At 45.6% G+C, this 21442-nt stretch overlaps 1 protein-coding gene across 5 annotated transcripts in view; it reads right to left on the bottom strand.

The window, feature by feature from the left end:
* Nucleotides 1-21442, bottom strand: part of RPTOR (regulatory associated protein of MTOR complex 1) — a 136234-nt gene that overhangs the window by 19525 nt on the left and 95267 nt on the right. For 3 of the 5 annotated variants that reach the window (XM_082775074.1, XM_082775075.1, XM_082775078.1), the window contains 9 exons: nucleotides 19348-19466; nucleotides 18967-19035; nucleotides 13774-13877; nucleotides 12358-12541; nucleotides 10605-10715; nucleotides 4533-4638; nucleotides 3116-3230; nucleotides 2576-2700; nucleotides 1214-1318 (listed from right to left, as the gene is read on the bottom strand). In XM_082775074.1, the coding sequence (XP_082631200.1) occupies nucleotides 1214-1318; nucleotides 2576-2700; nucleotides 3116-3230; nucleotides 4533-4638; nucleotides 10605-10715; nucleotides 12358-12541; nucleotides 13774-13877; nucleotides 18967-19035; nucleotides 19348-19466 (1038 nt within the window). The remainder of the gene's footprint in view (nucleotides 1-1213; nucleotides 1319-2575; nucleotides 2701-3115; nucleotides 3231-4532; nucleotides 4639-10604; nucleotides 10716-12357; nucleotides 12542-13773; nucleotides 13878-18966; nucleotides 19036-19347; nucleotides 19467-21442) is intronic. The other 2 variants (XM_082775076.1, XM_082775077.1) reach the window with 1 other exon arrangement.

Genomic DNA, 21442 nt, shown 5'->3' with positions numbered 1-21442 from the left:
TGTGCACATACTTCAGCAAGGCACACAGCCTAACATTGCCTCAAATACAGTTTCTCTTTGCTAAAACACCAGAGATGGACCATGAGGTATTAAGGAAAACACAACAGATAGGAGCTCAACAAGGCAGCACTGGTAAAAATCCAATGAATAGCTAAAAGAGCTGTGTCAGACTCCTGTGATGAGCCCCGCAGGCTCCAAAATGAGAACTGTCAGATTTTAAGGTCAGAATGAATGATGATGGTCATCTCATCTGACCTCCTGCACAGCACAAGCCAGAGAACCTCACCCAGCAATTCCTGCATTAATCCCACAAGCACTGATTGAACTGGAGTGCACCTAGTAAAACCTGTAGCCTTGATTAAAAATATTCAAGTGACAGAGAATCACCATTAGAGCATCAGTACATTATCGGGTCTCAGGAGAATGAAACGTCCACCTCCTTTAACGTCTTTGAAAACAGACTTCAGGGTTACCTAAGCTAGTCTTCTGGTTTCATCCTGTGTACGGCTGGACACCAGTGCCCCTTTTTACACCTTTTTCTAAGTTTTCTAACATTCAATGCTGGTCAATGTTTAACTGTGCTGTCCTGTATGTCTCAGATTTAGCTTGCGTATTCTCTTGCCACCTCCTGACACACAATGAGCAGTGGAGAGTAAGTGCTAAAACTGAGCTAAATGAAGTCAGAGGTGCGACATGCAAAGCTGTGCAAAGGCTGAGCAGCCCGTCAGAAAGAAAGAGGCAGTATGTGAGCCACTGTCCCACCGACAGGGAAGGAATAACCTCCTACCACCATGAGCGCAGAGCAGGACAGTGCCCAGTTCCACCGTTGTTCTACAGCTCTCTCCTTAGGAACAGCCTAGAGGAACACTTGGCCAAAACAGCTGCTGTGAAGCTTGTGAAGGACAAGAACTTTGTGCCCTTTTGCTCCCCAGCAAGAGGCTGCTCTGGTTGTTTTTCAGCACGTATGTGAGGTTGTTGTGTTGGGCTTTTAGTTCTGTTGGTTCGTTTTGTGAGGACTGGAAAAGTAATTCCTCACCAAGTCTTGGCCAAAGGCTGTTCCAGAAAGGCAGAGACTGTTAAACAAGGATGTTACTGGTGGCTGAGGTTGAGAAACCCATTTTACTCTACCCATCCCTAGAAAACACCCTAACATCACAAATCGTTTTTACCCCCTCCGCCCCACCTCCCACAAGAAATCTTAGTGGGGACCTACCTCGTGTAGTTGGCAGCATGTCCGACAGCCCCTGCCAAGCAGTTACCATCTCTGGGTTCTTTTCCAGGTCTGCGAAGTTCTTCCATACTCTGATGGCACCATCATCTTGGGAAGCACAGAAAAGAGAACACAATGCAACGCCACTGCTGATGCCACCCTCATAATTACTCGCGCACAGTACAGAGAAGAAGAGAAGCAGAACTGGAGTCACACAAACTCTGAACCCGAGAGTGTCACTTGAATTTAATACTTTTTATTAGAGTTGTTTTTTCTTTAATCTTACATCCATAAAGTCTAAAGGATTGTTCCACGGGGAACTGTTCTGGAAGAGCTTTTCTCCTTCCCACAAACAACACCTGACATTAGATGTTGCTCTATGTCTTTGACCAATCCATTCTAACTAGGACTTTTCTCTGTCCTCCTTGCTACTGGTACTAAGTTCCACAAAAATACCCTCCTAAATACAAAATACAACCCCACAGAAGAAGCCGAATCAAAGCCCAGCCCATCAGCAGCAAATCTTTCAAGAACATGATGTGTTTTTTTCAATTTGCTCCCCACCTGTGAAACTTTTGTGCTACGAATCAATACATTGAAAGAAAAATGTCCTAAAGGCCCCCTCAAATCCTCTTCCACCTCTCTTAATTATACCCAACCCGTACGTTTCAGCATGAAGTCTGAAAAGCTATTGAAAACACTTAGACTGACAGGTTTAGAATGGTTCCTTGGGAGAGAAGCGTATCTTACTCACAGCTTTACAGACCAATGAATGGGAAAGAGCTCTTCATGCTACCTTACGTGATGCAACAGGGCATTCTAGGGAACTTTGTCCCCTGGGTGACATACAAGGAGCAGAGAGACTCACACAGAAGCTGTTTGAGAAGTGCTTAAAATAAGCCCTGTCTGCTCTAGACTTGAAACAGCACAAGAACAAAATCTGATTTCTTACACATTGATTGCAGCATGATTTCCGTTCAGCCCTGGGCAGCAGCTTTTAACTAAGAGCACATTGCCCGAGCTGTTGTGTAGGAGCTTACCGTGACTTTGCAGGGATAGGTAGAGACTCAAAATGTCGTAACAAATAGAGCTGTGATGGGAAATGGCTTCAGCAAGTGTTTGATTTTTCAGTTAATTGAGAGCATTTGCGGCACTTACTTAAGTGGCTCAGATATTTCAGTATTGCCAGAAGCAATTTTCCTGTTTGATCCTGGAAGTGCCTCCTCAGTTGAGACCGCACAGGCAAGCCACAGGGGAGGGGAAGGGCCAAGTTGGGCCACATTCAACGTGGGGAGAGCAAGAGGTCCAGAACAGCTCACACAGACTTGAATTCTGCCACCATACACGGGAGCACGCATCACCTACCTGTGGCAGTGAGCAGCAAGGAGCAGTCCTGTCCGTTCAGGTACTCCATCGCGGTGATTCTGGTGTACCGAGGGTTCCCGTTGTGGAAGTAGTCCAGCTTTTCTCCTTTCTCCCAGTCCCAAAAACTGCGGGGAGAAAAAATATCAGGTCAGTTCTTGGTTCTCTGTGCAAGCTATAGAAGAGATCTACTCATAGCAGCTAAACTAAGAAGTGCACATGTTGCAATTCTATTTGTTTTCCTCCTTCAGCATCATTTGATTAATAACGTAGGTCCACCTTCTGCAAAAATAGAATAAAAACCCAGTTGCAGGTAAATTGCAAGGCCCCGGTGCTATGCTGACAACTGCAGCACTGACCCCCAGGACTTCGGCCCCGTCTCCCTGCCCTCCAGAAGGGAAGGCTGGCCCTTGAAGGGTGTGGGGAAAAGAACAACAGACCACAACCCTTCCCTGAGCAAATCCACGCACACTGGACGTGCCACATAACCACAGGGTGCACACGTTCTGCCCTGGCCTGCCAGAACCCCCCAGAAGCTCTCACCAGATGCTGTCTTTGTCGGCTACCGCGATGCAGGGCGTGAAGGGGTGGAACTTCACCACGGAGGGGACGCCGGGGTTCCTGTTGAGGAAGATCTGGTCGTCCAGCCGGGAAATACCTGAAGGGGACGGGAGGCAGCCAGGGCTCAGCACCCGGGAGCTCCCCAGGGACGGACGAGGCTCAGCCCCCAGCAGCAGCCCCCTCCTCCTCCCGGGGGCTCCTCACCAGGGCCCCCCCCCACCCTCCTGCAGGAGCCTTCTCAGCCTCCCGGTACCCAACAGCGCTGCCTCCTCCACATCATTTCGTGACCTAGCTTAAGGTACGAACTGAAATTGGTGGGGACAAATCATGGGATCCCTTATTTTGGTCACTGAAGAGAACAAACAGAGCAAGCCCAACCAAGTCCAAAGAAATACTCGCTCGTGTTGCCCCCTCCCTTTTTTTTTTCCCAAAAAAATAAAACAAAACACACTTTATTCAACTTAAAGTATTTTGATTTAGCTTGCAAATTATTTATTTAATCTTTTGCTTCAGTTCTTTTAGATGCTAGGTTAACTTCCAAATGAAAAATGTATTTTCCACCGAGACATTAAAATGATAGCTAAATACCTTACCCTCCTCTCTTCAGAACAGTTTGTGATTCACAAACAGTTTGGGGATCCCTGAAACTGCATTTTTGGCACAGTATGAATTCATCACACAAAACTGCAAGCTCAAGAGACGTTTACTCAGTTCTAGTTAGTTTCAAAATGCATCCATTTAATCTAATTTTCATTAAAGGATTCTAAGTCTATCTTAATTCTTTCTACTATTTCAGAATTTCATTTTTTTTAAATGAATGCTGGCACCGCAGTTGCTCAGGTCAAGCAACCAAATATGAACGCTGTCTAGAAAAAAAATGTAACTTCTTCAGGCAAGCATGAACAATCCTGTTTTTTGAATTCAGAAAGATCCCCCAAGCCATTTCCTGGGCTCCAGTTTCATTTCCTTATTATTCTGGTTTATGATGTGCTGCAGTTTCATGACATTACGCTGCCCATTGTGCCGACTGGAGCCCAGCAAACCTCCGGAGAACGAGGTTCCCCCAGCAGGCTGAGCCTCGAGCAGCACTTCATTCAGCAAAATTACTTTTCCAACTACGCCTGCCTCAGCTGGCGTCCCAGGGGAGGACCACGAGCCACCCGAACGGCTCTGCCTTCTGGGAACCCTCCAGGGAGGATGCGGGGAGCTCTTGCTGCTGCCACCACCCAGCCCGCGCCCCTCGAGGCACCAGGCAGGAGTCGTTTCGGTCACAGGGTGACTTGGAATTTGAATAAATTCCCACGTTAAAAGAATTCTGGCCCAGCCATTGCCTTGTAAAGGCATTATTAATGGGAATTGTGCTAGGAGCCCCAGGAGCATGGGAAAGAGGGAAGCTCACCCTTCTGGATGATCTTCTGGGCTTGCTTCCTGACCCGAGCGTTGCGCAGAAACCGCCACTCCCTCTCCTTGCGGATCTGGCTCTCCAAGTCATGTTCTTCTGGGATCTTTCAGTATATCAATACGTTCAACAAAACAAAACAACAGTAAATCAAAACTCCACGTATTACTCTTGATAACGGTTCATATGCATGCATGTCAGACCAAAAAAAAAAAATATTTTTAGCATCTCCAGGCAGTAAGTGGAGGAGCTCATGGGATCTTACGCTTTTAAATACTTAAGCATCTTTCTGATCTAAACCTTCCCATCGTCTGTAAAATCTTCCCCCTTCCTTTTGCTGCCCTATATTTTGCTTTGTTGTTGAGCCACAGGCATTTCTCCGCAGTGAGTGACAGGGAGTTTCTAAAGAGCTACGCGCATTCAAATCATTCATCTGCCACCGTAGCACGCAGGGTGGGTTGGCGAGGAACCCCCTCCTGCTGCACAGTCATTACACTGCCTGGGGAGGGAAGGAGCTGTAAGTCTAATTTCAGTGCAATACAGATTACTCTGCATAAAACTTTTCAGCTGAAAGCATCACACAGCAACCCTGAGATGAAAGAGGGCACACGGCTTTGATACAGGCAGAAAGCTAAGAACACATCTTAAAATCTGTCCTTACTAATAGACTGCTGCAGGCCAAAACCTGCATTGCTTTACTGTTGAATCCCTGAGATGCTCAAGTTACAAACATCACATTTACTAGTAACGACAACTGTTTCAGTTTCCCATACCAGAATTGTTTGCAAGAAAATGATTCCTCTGTGTGATCTGGGCTTGATTACACACACTCTTCCACCTGAAATTGGATAGAGGCCCTGAGCAGTATACAACCATTCTGACCTATTTTATTATATTTATTCACACTCCATAGCTCCAGGCTTCTGCCTGCTACCACGGCTTTCCTGCAAAATCTGTCCTCGAGCCAGAAGAGCTGGGGCTGCATTCTGCAGGCAGCGGCACCACCGGCAGCTCCTGCCAGGGCCTTGGCAGGCAAGGCAAGTCAAGATGCTGCACCGAGATCATGGGTTCTTGTGTCCTCAGCCAAAGTACAGGATCAAAAGGAATAAACTCACACGATTTCATCCCCAAAACCACTGCAGGAGATATAACAAGTCTTTTTTTTTTTTTTATGCTTAAAAATATCTAGGACTAGTAACGTTACTGCTCTAGAAACATCCTTGGATCAATTAAGAAGATGAGCTAGCTTCCTTTGATAAAGGAAGCTACATCTGTTCCAAAAGGAGTAAGTCTTGGAGAAAAGACATAAAAGACCAAGTCTTTTGCTCCTTCCCTCTTCCCCACACACACACACTTTTTTCCTGAACGGGAAAGCACTTATACCATCTGCCACTATTATACACACTATCTTCAAAATGTACCATGCTCTAGAAACAACTATTACTGAGGTGAATCGCTGCCTCTTTAAAATAAGAAGCCTACCGTACCTGCTAAAAAAAAAAAAAAAAAAGGTACTGCTATTTCAGTTTTTCAAGAATACAAGATTTATTAGAAAGGCGATGACAGATGACCAATAATGTAAAGCAATAAACAAACCTAAGATAAAATACATCAAAGGAGATTTGAGAGTAGCGAGATTACAGCTACACCTTAATGAAAATCTGGCTTCTCTGGGAATAAATTAAAGGCAGACCTAAAAGGCCAGAGGAAGAGGAGGGCATGAAGAGAATGAAAAATCTTCCCAGAGGCACTCAGCAGCTTTCCCAGCTCAGGACTAAGAAACACAGAGCTGTGCACCTGAGCAAGGAGCTCTTCTATTTTCTTGCAGATAAAGAGTATCAGCTTAAAGAAGCTGCTGGGTGGAGAAAAAGAACTTTTCCGAGGAGCCTGAGCTGAAAGCTGGCTTTCTCACCTGATTTCAGTAATAACAAATCCTCCAGTGATGGGATCTCCCAGCACACGGCTCCAGGCTCACTGAGCCTGCGCACCGCAGTGTCAGTAGGCTGCACGTGGCAAGACTGGCCTCAGACACAAAGAGAAGCACACCCAGTGCAAATGTCCACACCTGAAATACTCTGATGAGAGGGAGACAGCCTGCGGGCCCCCAGGAACAGGAGCAGCAGTGCAGAAAGGCAGAGACACGGGCTGGGATGGCCAGGCCACGCTCCGAGAGCAGCAAGCGCTGCACTGCCCGGTCCCAGACGCACCCCTCGCTAGGGCAGCGTCTGCTGCTGAGAACTGGTGAGGGGCTTTTGGTGGCAGCACTGTTTTTTTTGTTCCAGAAAGCCTTGCCTGCTGTGTCCTGCATAACACCTGCAAGCAGCGGAGCAGACGGCCCTTAGCATGCCCTTAGACCAGCACTGCAGCGAGCAGGAGTTGGAGCAGGCAGGTAAATGCGAGCCCTTTCCTCCCGTTCCCTTGCAGGGTCTTGTCAGGACTGTGCCACAATCCGTGAGAATACAACCCCACAGAACAGCCACAAGGGGACTTGTGGCAAAGCAGCACAAGACGTGTGTGTAACGGAGAGCAGTGCCCTCCAGCCCAGCTGCTGCAGGCTGCAAAAGCAGAAATTATTCAGAGGAGCTAGCTATTTAGGCTCATTATTCATGTCTTTGTCTCCCCTCCCCTCCACCTCGTATTTAGGCATTAGAAAGTCATTTTAGTAAACAACAGCCTGGCTCTGGCTGCTGCTCAGCTCTCCTCTAAGCAGAGCTCCCCGAGGTACGTGGGAGGCACAAGCAGCACGGCCACGAGGATCGCGCCACGCCGCCCTCCCCAACATCTCTGAGCTCCCACCCAGACACAAACCCCACTACGCCTCTGAAACCTCCCACCAGGCAGTGTCATCTGAAAGCTAACCAAGTTTCTGTTTGTTTTTAACGCTTTGTCTCTCCCTCTCGATACGGAGGTCAGCGCTGGGAGGGGAGCAGGGAAAATTCAGCAGATTGCAGCTTTCCCCCCCTTAACGTGGCTGCGGCAAGGAAGGCTCGCCTCCCCAGCAGGACTTTGAACGATGGCCAAGACGTAGAGCAGTGAGAGTGCTGAGGGGAAGGCTGGGATTTTTCAGGAAGGATTTCTTATGTAATTCTCACCTTCCAGGCTCCTTACCAGCTCCTGCCTGCATGTTCTGCCAGTCCTGGAAATAACAGATGCTGGCTCCCGCTCCCCTTGACTCAGGGCTTCCTGACAGCTGGCAACACGGCTTTCCTGTGCCGCTCGGTCCAGGGCCGCCTGTGGTTAGCAGAACAGCCTTTTGCCACAACGGGCTTTTAGGAAGAGGAACGACTTCTGTAGCAATTGGGGCTGTGGTAGGTATTTGTTTTTCCTGGCACACCGAGAATTTACAATGCAGCATTTTCTTTCTCCATTTATTTGATTAGATAATCGATAAATCAAAATTGGTATCATGGCTTGAAACTCAGCCAGTGATTTACACTGGAAATTAATCCCTCAATCTTTCCAGTGAAAGCATTCTCAGAGCAAGGTCTATGAAGCAAAACTAAATTCATAAATTAAATATGACTAAGATGCACTCACAGTCATTTTATGTTTATTCATTACAGGAATAGTTGTCTTGTCTTTCCCTGTTTACGATGGGAGGCAGCACCTCCAAATGAAGCACTGAAATTGAACATCAGTGTCATCTTTTTCCATCAGGACTCGGTAGACTTTACTCTTTGCCTTTTTCATGAGCCTAAAGTTCCCCAAAGACAGCAGCCACAAGCCAGGGCTGTTTGTTCCTTGTTGCAGCAGAAGCAGATTCTAGGAAAGGAGCACTCGATGGAAATCCAGCCAATACCCGAGTTACTGGATGGCCAGTCCTGCCTGATTACATAAGCAGCAATCAAGCAATGACAAAGGAAGCTCTAGCAGAGGGACTTCTCCCCGTCCCTTGCACACACACCTCCCACTCTAATTACGAAGTTGCACGCATTTCGCTATCAGTCAGCCTAACGTGCAAGATTTTCAGCAGGAAGAACTCTATGTGGCCTCTTAAAGCTGCTTTACAAAAGTAATGGGGAAATCAATTCTCTTCCTTGCTTCATCAGAAGACACAGCTTTGCTTTTGCTCAAACTTCACCTAAACCACACTGCTGCTGAGGACAGCCTGTGCTCAGAACGCACAACCCAAGGCAATGAACGTTACCAACCAAAAACACTTACGGGAACTGAGACCCTTTCATGTCACATATGCTGCTCCTCCTGCTGCTGTAGGAAAAGCTGAAGAGACAGATCGCTGCACACGTGGCAGGCGTGCAGATGTAGTCTGGGGCATCCGAATCCTCACGGTGACGCACGGAGCTGGCTGGGGCTCACCGCGGAGCAGGGAAGCCCGAGGTCTCCATTGCCGTGATTCCCCCTCCCTGGATTGTTTGTATTAGGATGGGAACGCTCCATATGCTTTCTTTCCTCCCCCAAAGTAATTTTCTCAATTTTATGCACATGAAGTACTAAATCTACACACACAGCTCCCCATCTACGCATTGAGACTGCATTTTGATTGGCTGTCAACCGTGATTTACCGTATTAATAAAGACACCCCTCTTTTTCCTTAGAAAGTAGACAAATGTTTTTAATAAGAACTAAGAGACGGAACAGCATCCTCCTCCTTTTTTTGTACTCTTTTCTGGACTTGAATAAAGACACCAAAACTCATCTTGATGAGAGAAAACCCTAATGGAAAGCTTGACTGAGCCCCACAGGCCAGATGTATTTTTCTAATGAATTTTTCTGCTAATGGTATCAGAAGAAAGGGAATTTCAGCAGCAGCTGAGGAAGTATCAGGCAATCGCTTTACCGTCTAGTCTTCCCTTCTGGTGTTTCTCTAAAGAAATCAAAGCTACACAGAAACCTGGCTGCCATGTCATCGCTTTCTGCTATCCTCAAACTTGGGGGCAATTACCTCACCTCATCACCAAACTATTTACATACCCAAAGGCTGGAAGGAGCAGTAACAGATGGCTCAGTGGCAATTCTTAGATGAGACAGCACATAAAACGTACAATTTCTTTGTATATTCTGAAGATTTTATATGCAGCCACTGATATTTAACCTCCACTGCTGAGTTGCTCAGGTAGTGGCATTAATTCAGGCTGTGCACTATTTTTCACATAAATTGCAACACCTCCAAAAAATTAAGCTGAAAGTTTGGTTACAGTTTGTGCTGCTGGAATCCCAAGGTACCTGCAGGTCTGTTTCATTGTATTTACTTATAATAAGGCAAGATTTACTGCTTGTTTTGATTTCATACTTAAGATTGAAACCTGATCTTTGGCTAAAAGATTCTGGGAATTTAAGTTTCTGTTTCCAGTCATTGACAATCTTTGCTCATCTCTGAAGAGCTCTGTTTTGTTTTATTGTTGTTTTGTTTTGTTTTTTTTTCCTAGAACAAGGCTTTAGTGCATCTCTCACTTCACATAAAACCACCTTAGAGTTATCAGAACACACTCGCTTTGAAAGAGATCTCAATGGAGATTTGTCATTATCACCCTCATTCTTTGCTGTAACAGGATTCTTTTTAAACTTTAAAAAGAATAATGATGCTTCTAAAGTTTTTCTCAGACAGTCATGCAGACTCCCAATAACTATAATATTCTCAATTCTAAGCTAAAGGACTCAATATTTATACCACCAAAAAAATCAGTGATTTCTTTTTTTTTCTCTCTTTTTTTTTTTTTAAAACTTAATACCATTTTCAATAGAAAGACAAGCATAACATCTAAAACGAGGCAACTCTGTAATGCAAATGTGCAAGACTAGCAGATCTGGACCAAGTACAAAACCTCTCCTCGTTTTTACATTTGTTCTTGAAAGTATTCCACAGGTGCAGAGTTTTAGCCCTGGGCTCTTTCCCTAGCAGTACATTGCTGTCCTGTCTGTCACTGCCTCTTCTTGCTACCTCTGATAGGGGCTGGCCATGCAGCTCACCAAAGTCCATTCCTTTCCCTCCCCGGACAGAAGAGAAAAGGAGGGGAAATAGGTTAAGCCACCAGCTGACATAAGGACACCAGCACCCCAACCTTTCCAGAGCTGCAGGGCCACGATTCAGAAAGCATGCACAGAAAGGATTACCTTCATGACTGGCTGAGCAAAATACTTCGCACTCCAGTCACAAAACCCCGTCTGCACTGTGGCTGAAATGAAACTTTTGTGTCCAACGGTATCATCAGCATCATCAGTAGTCTGGTCAGAAAGAGAACAGGATGTTATCTCACGTTCATCCCACTTACATGGGCAAAATGTATACACAATAATATCCCAATCGCCTTTGGCAGATCCCTGGGCAGAAAAAAAAAAGCTCAAACACATTGCCAAGGATATGAAATTTCCTACATAGCTTTAAGATCACTGTAATTACATTGACTGTTCAGAATGCACAAACTACCTCATCTGCACAGCACACAACACAATCAGGCTACCATATAAATCAGGGCTGAAGCATTAGTGTATACATATCACTCCATTCACCCAGGTTTCTCCAGACCCATGATCCCAACTACTGCTGCCAAACCCCTTAGAACTGAAGGTGTTCCTACCAAGGCTTCACCAGGTTTTTTCTTGTAATCACAGAAGTGTTGACTCTGCACCTCTAGAAGCTTCTGTGAGATTGCTCATTAGAGAGAGGCAAAAATGCCAGTTTAAGGAAAGAACAGTTTGCTTCCCAGTAGTCAGAACATTTGAAATCTGTGCTGCCCACTTGGCCTGTAGATTGCAATACACACCCCTTACCACTTCAAATGGGAGCATCTTTCCCTTCTATAGTTCCAGGAAGGGGAAACAGAGGGCCAGTGTCCTCCCTCCACCAGGCTTTGTGCATTAGGACACCGCAGAGCACACCTGCTGCCTTTTCCAGTTTCCTCTCATAGAGCAAGCACCAGAAAAAAACTGGAAATGCTCTGAGAGAGAGGTAAACACACAACTACTGTCAGACGGCTGAATCCTGAACACTGCCCACTGGTAAGTACAGCCTCTGCCTTTGAGTGGTGGCAACAAGCACACGAGTGTGCTTGGACTCAACCATACTCATCTGAGATGAGTCATCTGAAGCCATCTGAAGGTGACATTCAGACTCCTTTGTGCACACTACAGGACTGCTCTACTTGGCAGCACATCAGTCCTTCATGCTTCTGTAAGTGGAAAAATGCCCAGTACCCGATGACTGTCTTTGGAATGCTGAAATGGCTGCAACCCCCCTGTTGGCACGTGTGCTGAAAAAGTTCCTCCCAGAGGTTCCTGCAGCTCTCGGCTGATCAGCTGGCTTCCAGCAGAGTGACCTGGAATAAGCTTTGGTCTTCCTAGTACTAGTCTGGGCTTACACCGGCCCTTGTGCACAGGGAAGAGGGGCTGCAAAGCATGGAGTGGGATCAGGATTGCTGTAATGAAGGGGAATATTCTGGCACAAGGGCATCTAGCAGTATCTCAAGAGGAACGTTGATCTGTATGGTAAAGGAAGAGGAATCTCCCCTTTATCATCCTCTATTCCTGCTTTGCTGAGGTTGGAGAAAAAGCATCTGACGGTCACAGATCTGGCTGTGCGTTATCACTCAGGCAGACAAATGCTTATGAAAGAATAAACAATCAACTCAGATTAAACACTACTCGGTGGCAGCAGAAGTGAGTAATGCCCTATCAAAGCCATAAAACAAAATTTACTCTGAAGAAAAAAATAATCAATTTTTATTTTCCTGGGTAGAGGAAGCTAACCTGGTGTAAGAAGGAGCTAGAAGCTAGGAGAAAAGATATGCAGAAATAAAACACAAAGGACAGAATGCGTAACAGAGCCCAGTGGAGTAAGGAAATAGAACTGAAAGGAAAGTCTCTTTACCTGTTCTGGTCCTTTGTCAAACATTTTCCTTGTTCTGGGGAATTGGTGGGAGTGGGGAGTATACTGAACCCCCATGTTGCCTACATTGGCAGGTCTTACGGATGTGATGTCCCGACTGACCGGCTGTTTTGTCACATCATTTGTCAAGCTGGAGCTGCTTGTACTAGTGGTTGGAGGTGACCCTCTACAAATGGAAAAAGAGTAAAAGGATTTAGATAGCAGTGGACGTGAGACTTGCCCTCATTTTCAGAACCTCTCTGATAGGTATCCTCCTGAAACCTGGCACGTCTCAGCAAACTGCAACCCTGACATGTTTCTCACCCTTGAGAATCAGCCTGCTTTTCCACAAGCAGAAGGCAAATCAATGGTCTCTCGCAGGAGAAACAATGCTGACCCACCGAACATGGAGGGCAGAGGATAACACCAGCTACATTACCGTTACCTGCTTCACTGCCTTTACTCTTGCATGTGAATTAGGCTACTTTTTTGCTTTGTTTCTTTATTACACGATTTATACTTCCCTGCTGTGTTTCCTCTACAAAAGAAAAATAAAACCAACCAAACACAATCCTTCCCCCCCGCCTCCAAAACACATATAACCCCCAAGAGTGAATCTTGACTGAGCCAACTCCAGATTCAGGCTGAGAAAGTCAAAATTCTGGGAACCTGTAGATCCAAGAGGCTCGCAGCCACACGTGACGGTGTGCGACCCAAGGCACACTGACGAGCAATTTTATTTCAGTGTGCTGATTGGGAGCCCTGTCAGCCCAGGGGAAAATATTTTAATTTACATGTAAAATAAGATTTCTGTTATTGCACGGTTGCATAATACTATCAGAAGACATTAAAAACATCACCGTGCAGTTCTGGGCTCTCCTTTACAACCGTGAACCTTCCTGGTACATGCTGATTGTGAAGCTGCTAGATCCTAAGCCAGGTGTTTTCTCTCGGACAGCACGTTTTGGGAAGCAATCAGATTTTCAAACCCTAGCATTGCTCGTACCATTATCGCACTGGATTTTAGGCATCGCTCACTGATCATCAGATAACCCTGGCTTTTATCAGCTGAACATGCAGAAACAGATCAGACTTCAACGGGAAATTTGGATACCTCGCAGGTCAGGCCAGAGTGTGTCAGTAAAATCAGCAACATTTAAATTTTCCTTTCAATTCATCTTTAGCCAATTAGTGTGGCTTGTTGCTCTTTGTCCTAAGAAGAATAACAGGAAGAGACACCCCACCTTTCCCCAGAGCCTGTGTTTCTGAACATCTCACCAGCACTAAAACAAAAAGCTACCGAGACCTTTGCAAATTTAATCTCTCTGGTGCAGCTAATGGGGACGGCTGCTCAAGCGGGGCCAGGGAGCACCTAACCCCACTGTGGCAAAAGCCCTCGAAAGCGGTGCTTGAGCTTACCCCACTTGGTGGATGTGCATGCCCTTGTTGGTGGGGCTGGCAGGGGCAGACTGCGTCAGCGAGGAGGTGTCGAGGATGCGCTGGGGGCGAGCATTTACCGTTGCCTAGAGGAAAAAAAACACAACAGGGTTGTGAACAGCCAGGGCTACGAAATACCAACTGCAGTTATTTATTATGCAATACAATTGCACACCTGGGGTTAAATGAAGTTAAGCTCTCTGTCAGTGTCTGTGGGTGTTTAAAAATGCATATGAAAAGCCACTGCACAGTTCCCAACTCATAAGATGATTTTCCTACTCTTTTAGTCTGACAACACTTACCAGAAAGTCTCCTTCTGTTGCTTACGGGGAAATAACTGACTAACACATCAGCCTCTTCCTCGCATCAGTCACAGCCCAAAATCTGGACCAGAACTTCCAAACACTGAGACCAGGGGCTCTCCTTCAGCAACGAGGCTTCCTCTCCTCCCTCGCAATGGAGGGCTGCATTTCTTACCGCAACAATATTTCGCCAGCCCCAGCACCCAGGTCTCGTGTTTGGGTCCGAGCTCTTCTCGTAAAACTGGCAGCTATGTAAAGCTGCCTCCCATTGCCTCTCCAACTCTCCTGAGCAGAGCCAAGCTTTTCTGGAGGCCATCAGAAGATGCCCTTTCCAGGAATACCAGCTCCCATCTGCTCTCAGGAGGAAGGCAAGGGATTTGCAAGGTTGGGTTGCTCCAAGCTCTACAGAATACAGCCAGGCTCCTGCAAAACGGCACGCTCCCACCACCTACAAGAGACCTCTTTCTGCAAAAGCCCTTACAAATTTATTGTCCTTTCTCCTAGGAATGGCCTCAAATGCAAGCCAGGGGAAGGCAGAAAGGAGTGAACAGACAGCTCCCTCACCATCTTTCATTTCTCCAGGCTGAGCTGCTCGTGCTGCACAAACCTCCCCTCTGCCAAGGGAGAAACCTTCCATTGCTGTGGATTCCCTTCCTTCTCTTCCACATCACCCTGCCTTCTCTGATTTTTTTTTTTACATATTGAAATAACTTCAGGGAAACCCATACTGGCATAAAAAACCTGGAGGGACAATTACAGCTATCCCACGGGCAAGCTGACTTTTATCATCTCTTCAAGCGTCAGAGAAAATCCGCGTCTCACAGCACAAGAGCTGAGCAAGGCTCTGAGGTGCCGACACCGGGGCTTGCTTCCAGCTGAAGCTAATCCAGGCAAGATAAGACTAGCAGCTGCCGAAACACCGAGCATACAAGAAGAAAAAACTGCATGTGAGGTCTCCGGGAAGCCAGGCAGCTAACAGGCCCTCTACACGTCAGTGCCTTTACATCCCATGCAAACAGCAGCATTTCCTCCGCGCTTTATGCCCCCCGTAGTGCTGCAGAGCTAAACGGGAGGCGTGTGTGCTGGGGACACAGACTGCCTGCCCCTCCTGAGGCCAAAAGGCCTTCTGAGACACCCTACACCTCTTTCCTCTAATGACCCAAGGAGTTTTTCCCCTCCCTGGCTTCAAGAGGATTCGAGCCCTCCTGGCCGTGGGTTGTTTGGCCCGGCACAGCACCCCTACAGCACGGCAAACACCGGCTGGCTGCGGCTGAGAAGGCAAATGCCACGACCTCCAGCTAGCCAGGCTGGTCCCTGAGCCAGCCTCCTCCTAAAAACAGGCTGATTTTGTGTTATTTCCTCCTCGCCGTACGGGGGTGAGGAGGGCCCTAAGGCCGCTCAGCTCGGTGAGTCAGGACTGCCGCGGGGTCTCCGGTGAGCAGCTGGTACCCCACGGGGCTGGCACCGGAGATCACGCAACGAGAACGGGAGGAAAGCTGAAGCAATTTAGCAACTAGTCACGGATTATTATTCATAACTAGTTTTAATTAGTCATAGGAGGCTCGGTTTGAAGATTCTTGCGGTCTCTGTCAGCTGAAAAGGGTCAGGTCACCTTGTTTCACAGCAGAGGGACAAGGTCAGCTAATGACAGCTTGTTGAAGGGGTAGACAGAGATGAATGTGACAGACAGCCTTCCTTTTTACTGGGAAAAAAATGAAAAAATATTCTTTTCTGCAAGCAGTGAGCAGTGTGTGAGGGCTGCAGTTCGGTGACATGGCAGCATATTTTGCTCGAGGCTGCAGCTCCCCATTTCCCGGGGATTTGCTCCTCTGCCAGTCAAATCATCTCTTTTCAGGAAGGGAAATGGTAATTCATAATTTTTCAAATTGACTCCAGATAAAGAAAAGAGAAAAGGGGGAGGGGAGCAGGGGGAGAGAGAGCACACCATCAGAATTGCTTGCTTGTACTCAGAAAAGCCTGTACCAAGGGGTGATGTTGTTGGAGGAGCAACTTCTGGGATAGTTCAGCCTCAAGCCTTCCATTAAAAACAGCTGAATGAAGCAACCTGGGAGGAAGCAAACTTTCCTTAATTAATTTTGATTTCAAAAAGTCTTTAAAGGCCAACATTGCTTACTGGGTCCTTTGTGTTTGTTTGCTTTGGAACAGACAAAAACCACGTTTTGATTTTTTAAAAGATCAGGCTGGGAAGGAGAGTTGTACCCTTGCAATCTGCACCATAAATATAAATCACAACACAGCAGCAATCTGTATGAGAACCAGCAATGTCTAATGAGCCCATGAAATAAAACTGCACATTTCCAATCCAGGAAGCGTGCACGTCTGTGCAACCTACTCACCAGCTGCTCAGAAAGACATCGCCCTATTTAAAGACCACTGGAGCTCTCCTGTACATAAGGATCTATATTCATGGCTCCATTACACTGAATAGAAGTTGCCTCATTTGAAAACAAAAATTCTGTTTTTAGTTCACAGAGTGCCTTGCAAATGCCTATTTTACAAATTCAGACTTAACCTGAGCTTCTGCAGTCACCAAACTCCCAGTACTGGCCCTGTCTTGGTGTGTGTCGATGCTGATTTCTGATGCTCTCACACCACGCCACTCTCCGTGTGTTGTCTGAACACCCGTCAGGGCAACCGAGTTGCATGACTAACACCTACCTTGTTCAAAATATGTTTAAAAATCATAAGGATTTAAAGCGCAGAGCTTGGCAACATTTTGAGGCTAAATACTTAGTTAACCAAACACGAAGATGGAGTACTTCTGATACCTTTCAGAACCATAAGCCCATGGCTAATTTGTTCAGGTCTTTCAGCTTAAAAAACCAACACCAGCAACAGGCAATGCCATACAAATTGCAGGTGTTTTGTTAATACAAGAAACTCTCAGATGTCCAAGTTCCAAAATGAAGCCTCTCTTTCCCTGAATTTTGTATCAGCTAAAACAAGAGGATGAAACCCCAAATATCCAAGTTCTTTACCTAGGCTGAAACTGTGCATGTCTCTCTCTATAAACCTATGTGTGTATATTTCAAGAAAATCAACTTCAATTTCTATTCAAAACTAAAGCAAACAACAAAATAGAAACGCATTGTTTGCATGTGCTTTACTTGGAAGGGGCAGTGGGCCTGTGGCCAAGCATTCACGCTGCTCCATTCACGTCCAACCAACACTCCATTAACACCAAGGAAAGATTGCAGTGTACAATTAACACAAATGTAATCGCTAATAATTTGCATTACATGACGGACAGCTCTTATAATCTATCTGAGCTCACAGCAGCAGAGACAGGCAGATTTCAGGCTGTGAATCCTGGCAGCACTGCTCACAGCGGGAGCTTTGTCCATGACGAAATGAGCAGAGGCCAGATCGTAACCCACGGTCTGAAGCCTTAACTTCCATTTTGGCGGGCTGTTAATAGCATTTCTCAGAAAGAAACCATTTTAGAAGCTACCTAAGCCACGTAATACTTGCAACAGCAAATGCAAACCACCACTGAGTGTGCAGGTTAAGCCCCCATGAATGCATCTGCCCAAAGTGCTGGACAAATCGCGTGTTTCAATGCTTTCCTTATGCACCTCCTGGCTCACACAGGAGCAAATACGGCTAATAAGAACAAGTTAATTTTGTTCACTGAAGCATCCCCAGATAAAAATCTTCATAACCAGGAACGCTTTTATTATTTTGCAAAACCATTTGAGAAGCCATTGCCTTGTAGAGCAGCTGTCTGAGGAGCACAGCATAAGATGTGTGATATCCGTCCACCTGAGCTTTTGGACTCCTTTTGGTACCAAAATATTTAGGTCCAGACGTGTCAGGATCAACACAGAATCTATGAAACCAGTCATAATATTCCTATGGACATCACAACACAGTGATCAAAATTCCTGCTGGCTAAGCAGAACTACAGTGGTGCTAGTGAAGACACCTGCAGGGTACAACTGTGTTTTTATTAATATTTATGCATCTCTTTCCACTAGAGCAAGGGAGTAAGTTCTGAAAAAACAGTTAAGACAGGAAAAGCACATCCATTTCCTCTTTATAACCCTGTTAAACCCATAGTCAGACTAACACTTTATTTTGCAAAGAGCCTTCCAAAACACAATGCTGAAACAGCTTCATGCACCTAGAACAGAGAGATGGAAATCTTTTAACTTTTCCTTTCCTTATTCACCTTAGTTTGGAATCTCCAGCCTGACAGTAACGTGCTGTACATCTGTATCACCAGGGAAGGCCAGACCTCATTGTCCCCACTCTCAAAATTTTTCTCTATCCCAAAACACAGACTTTACCAACTCACTGACATGTATTATTAAAACAAATGGAAGAGTTTAAATAAGTAACTATTTTCTCCAGAATAAAACCAGATTTCAAAGCAAGAAGTCTCTAACGCATTAAAATGGCAGTGCACAATGCTGGCATCTCTTACTGCAACTTTAGCTTAGAAGCTTAAGTCTGAAGATTTAGGATTATTCATTAGAAATCATCAGTAAGAGACGTCATCTTGCATTGGAATGGCTCATGGTATTGATGCTAGAGCAACTAGGAAGGTGGAATCGAAGCACGTGGGAAGGACTGCGTTCAGATAGCTTTCTGACACCATCGACTGGGGCGGACAAGGGGAAGGCAGTTGGTGAGAAGATGTTCTGGGGTGGCCTGGTGCCTCGTTTCAGGTGGAAAGTGAGGGTGCTGCTACAGCTCCCCAAGCTGGCAATTCTGAATCAGCAGTGATGGCAGCCTCCAGGGACATCTTGTCATCCTTGGAGGATGAAATGTGATGAGGATGGTGGTTTAGGCGGAGTAGGCCTGGGTTGAAGAGGTGAGTAGTGGCAGGGGTGTCTGCATGCTGACTCACATGTACTAGTTCACCTGGATTGGAGAGCCGTTGTGGCTTCAGTCTGCAGGCCAGTCCCACTTGCATAATCTAAATCAGTTTGCAAACGGATAATTTAATGAAGTATACTTAAGGTTTCTCCCAGGGACTGATCTAGACAAGTAGGCTTCTAAACAAGACCTACTGTCTAAGGTCCGTACCTAATTTATGTCCTAAAACAACCCCAGGCCCTCCCCCACTTGAAACATTAAAAGTTCCTTCTGAAATAGATTCAGACTGAACTAGGATCACTTACCAGAGCCCTCCAATGGACCTATTTAGTTCAGTCTACCTATGCTTTGCCTAGCCATAAAAAGAGCTGACAGAAAAGCCTCAGAGACACACGCACGCAGAAGGGCATACCTTGTAGGCAATACTATTGAGAACTTTCATAGCCAAGTCGGAGACATCAGGGTAGGGGTCCGCAGCTAGGTGAAGGAGTACTCTCCAAATTTGTGTATAAACACTGTTGAAACTCACACCTAAAATAGTAAAACAACAACAACAAAAAACAAAGCCCCAGAGCACATGACAATCCATCAACTCAAACTCTTTCATCTTATGTGAGAAAATTCATTAGAACGCTGAACATCACAATGACATCTAAGAAAACATCAAGGTAAGGTCTCAAAAATACTCTCCGTGGGCTTTTTGTCTTTCTTTGTGAACTCTGCAAGGGTTTGTAGAATGAGGGTGGGAGAAAGCAAAATAAATACTACCTAAATAGGCCTTGAACTGCTAGTTTTCTATGCTCTTGAAGCAAATAATCTGAAAAAGCCAAATGGAAGAACAGATAGTGTCTTTGGAGTTCCTGAGCTAAAATACTAAATGCTAAAAAAACAAACAAACAAAAACCAGTTACTGGCTTATATTTGGATGCTTACTTTTATTGCTGTTTTAAGGATTAGTACTCAGCTTGACTGTTCAGGGTTCTGTGTATCCTACAAGTCTACTAAATGTTAAAATGAAGCTTTAAGAACTGCACCTTTGAGAAGCAGCAAGTCTAACTCAGCCTCTTCCACCGACATTTGTACCAATTCCTCAATCACCGACTTGTTATTTAATAAGAATATCTGCAGTTTGGTGTTTCAGCAGAAGGGCCTGACAGATTCAAAGTACAAATCAAATTAATAAGCTTTTGTAACAACTGACAGAATTTTGTGAATATTGCATTTTGCTGCTTTCAGGTGAATCTTTAATTTGTTATTCTTTCTTCTAACCCTTACAACGTTTAATAGTTGCAACGCTGTCTTTTGGGAGTTGAGCCATTTGGACAATATTAAAGTGGTTGCACTAACAAAAAGGGAACTAAAATAGGGATTTCAGATGAGTCACAATCAATGGTAAATGACAGATCAAGCTGTTACTGCATTTCCTTTCATGTTTCTGTAGGCATCTAAATATAAAACGTTAAGTTACAAAGAAAGGGCCCTTGTTCAACAAGCACCTTGCATAGCTGCTACACCTGTTACTGAAACCGACAGAAAATAGACACAATTCAGTTTGGATCTTTGGCTGAAGAATGCAAGTGGTGCGCAGTTACAAACTTCAGCCGTTCGCATGCTGTACTTCCATGCGGCTATCTGCATTAGACAATTCAATCTTTCTTCTGTCAGAAAAAATCCCCAACGCGTGACAAAGCATCCTGCAAAATGCAAAGGAAGTAATTAACTCCATCCCTTCATTTGGCCTGCAAGGCAAAGGTTCTCGTGCTCAGCTGACATCCAAAGAATTTTCCAAGGGGGCACCTACTTACAGAGTTTCATGCAGAAATCTCACAGAGAAGTCTTTATGGCAGTACCCCCCAGTGCTGCCCATTTGCTGGGGGTTACCTATACAACAGACTCCTACAGCTAATCCTAACCTTTCCTGTGCAGGTAAGACACGGGGCTCGACAACGTTAAATCTGCCCAGGGAAAATGATGAAGTTGATGACCCCAGAAAGCAATACCAACTGTCCAGATGCAGCAGAGTCAAAGGGCATTGATCTGTCATACGTGGTTTATGCTAGCAGGGGACAGAGCTCACAGTGTATTATACTGAGGAACATGTGAATACAGTGGGAGGTGAAGGGGGGGCTAACAGAGCTGACTTAGAACGGTGCTGATCCAACCTCAGGCTTTGCCCTTGGTCACAACTGGCCAAAGTCATCATCTTTTTCTGAATTTCTTTATCCATGTTTGAAAATGTCAACACACAATAAAGTAAGTCTCTGCTCAGAAGAGGGTCAGGACTCCTAAACTTAAAGGATGGTGATGTAACACTTGTCTGTCCTTTCTGGGCTTCTGACCATTTGGGTTTCACTTCTGCAATTGCCACGTTCCTCCTGGAAGCTACTACTACAAGGAAAAGAAAAGGGGATGGGGGAAGGTGAAACAGCAGGAGACATGCTGTGCTACGAGCTACAGCAGCAAAAAAACAGTCCCAGCCACTGAAGCGGTAGCCAGGTAAAGCCATC

Source organism: Aythya marila, assembly GCF_965140915.1.
Source record: "Aythya marila genome assembly, chromosome: 18".
In the NCBI taxonomy this organism is placed as follows: Eukaryota; Metazoa; Chordata; class Aves; order Anseriformes; family Anatidae; genus Aythya; species Aythya marila.
This window is presented reverse-complemented; position numbering and strand designations above follow the sequence as displayed.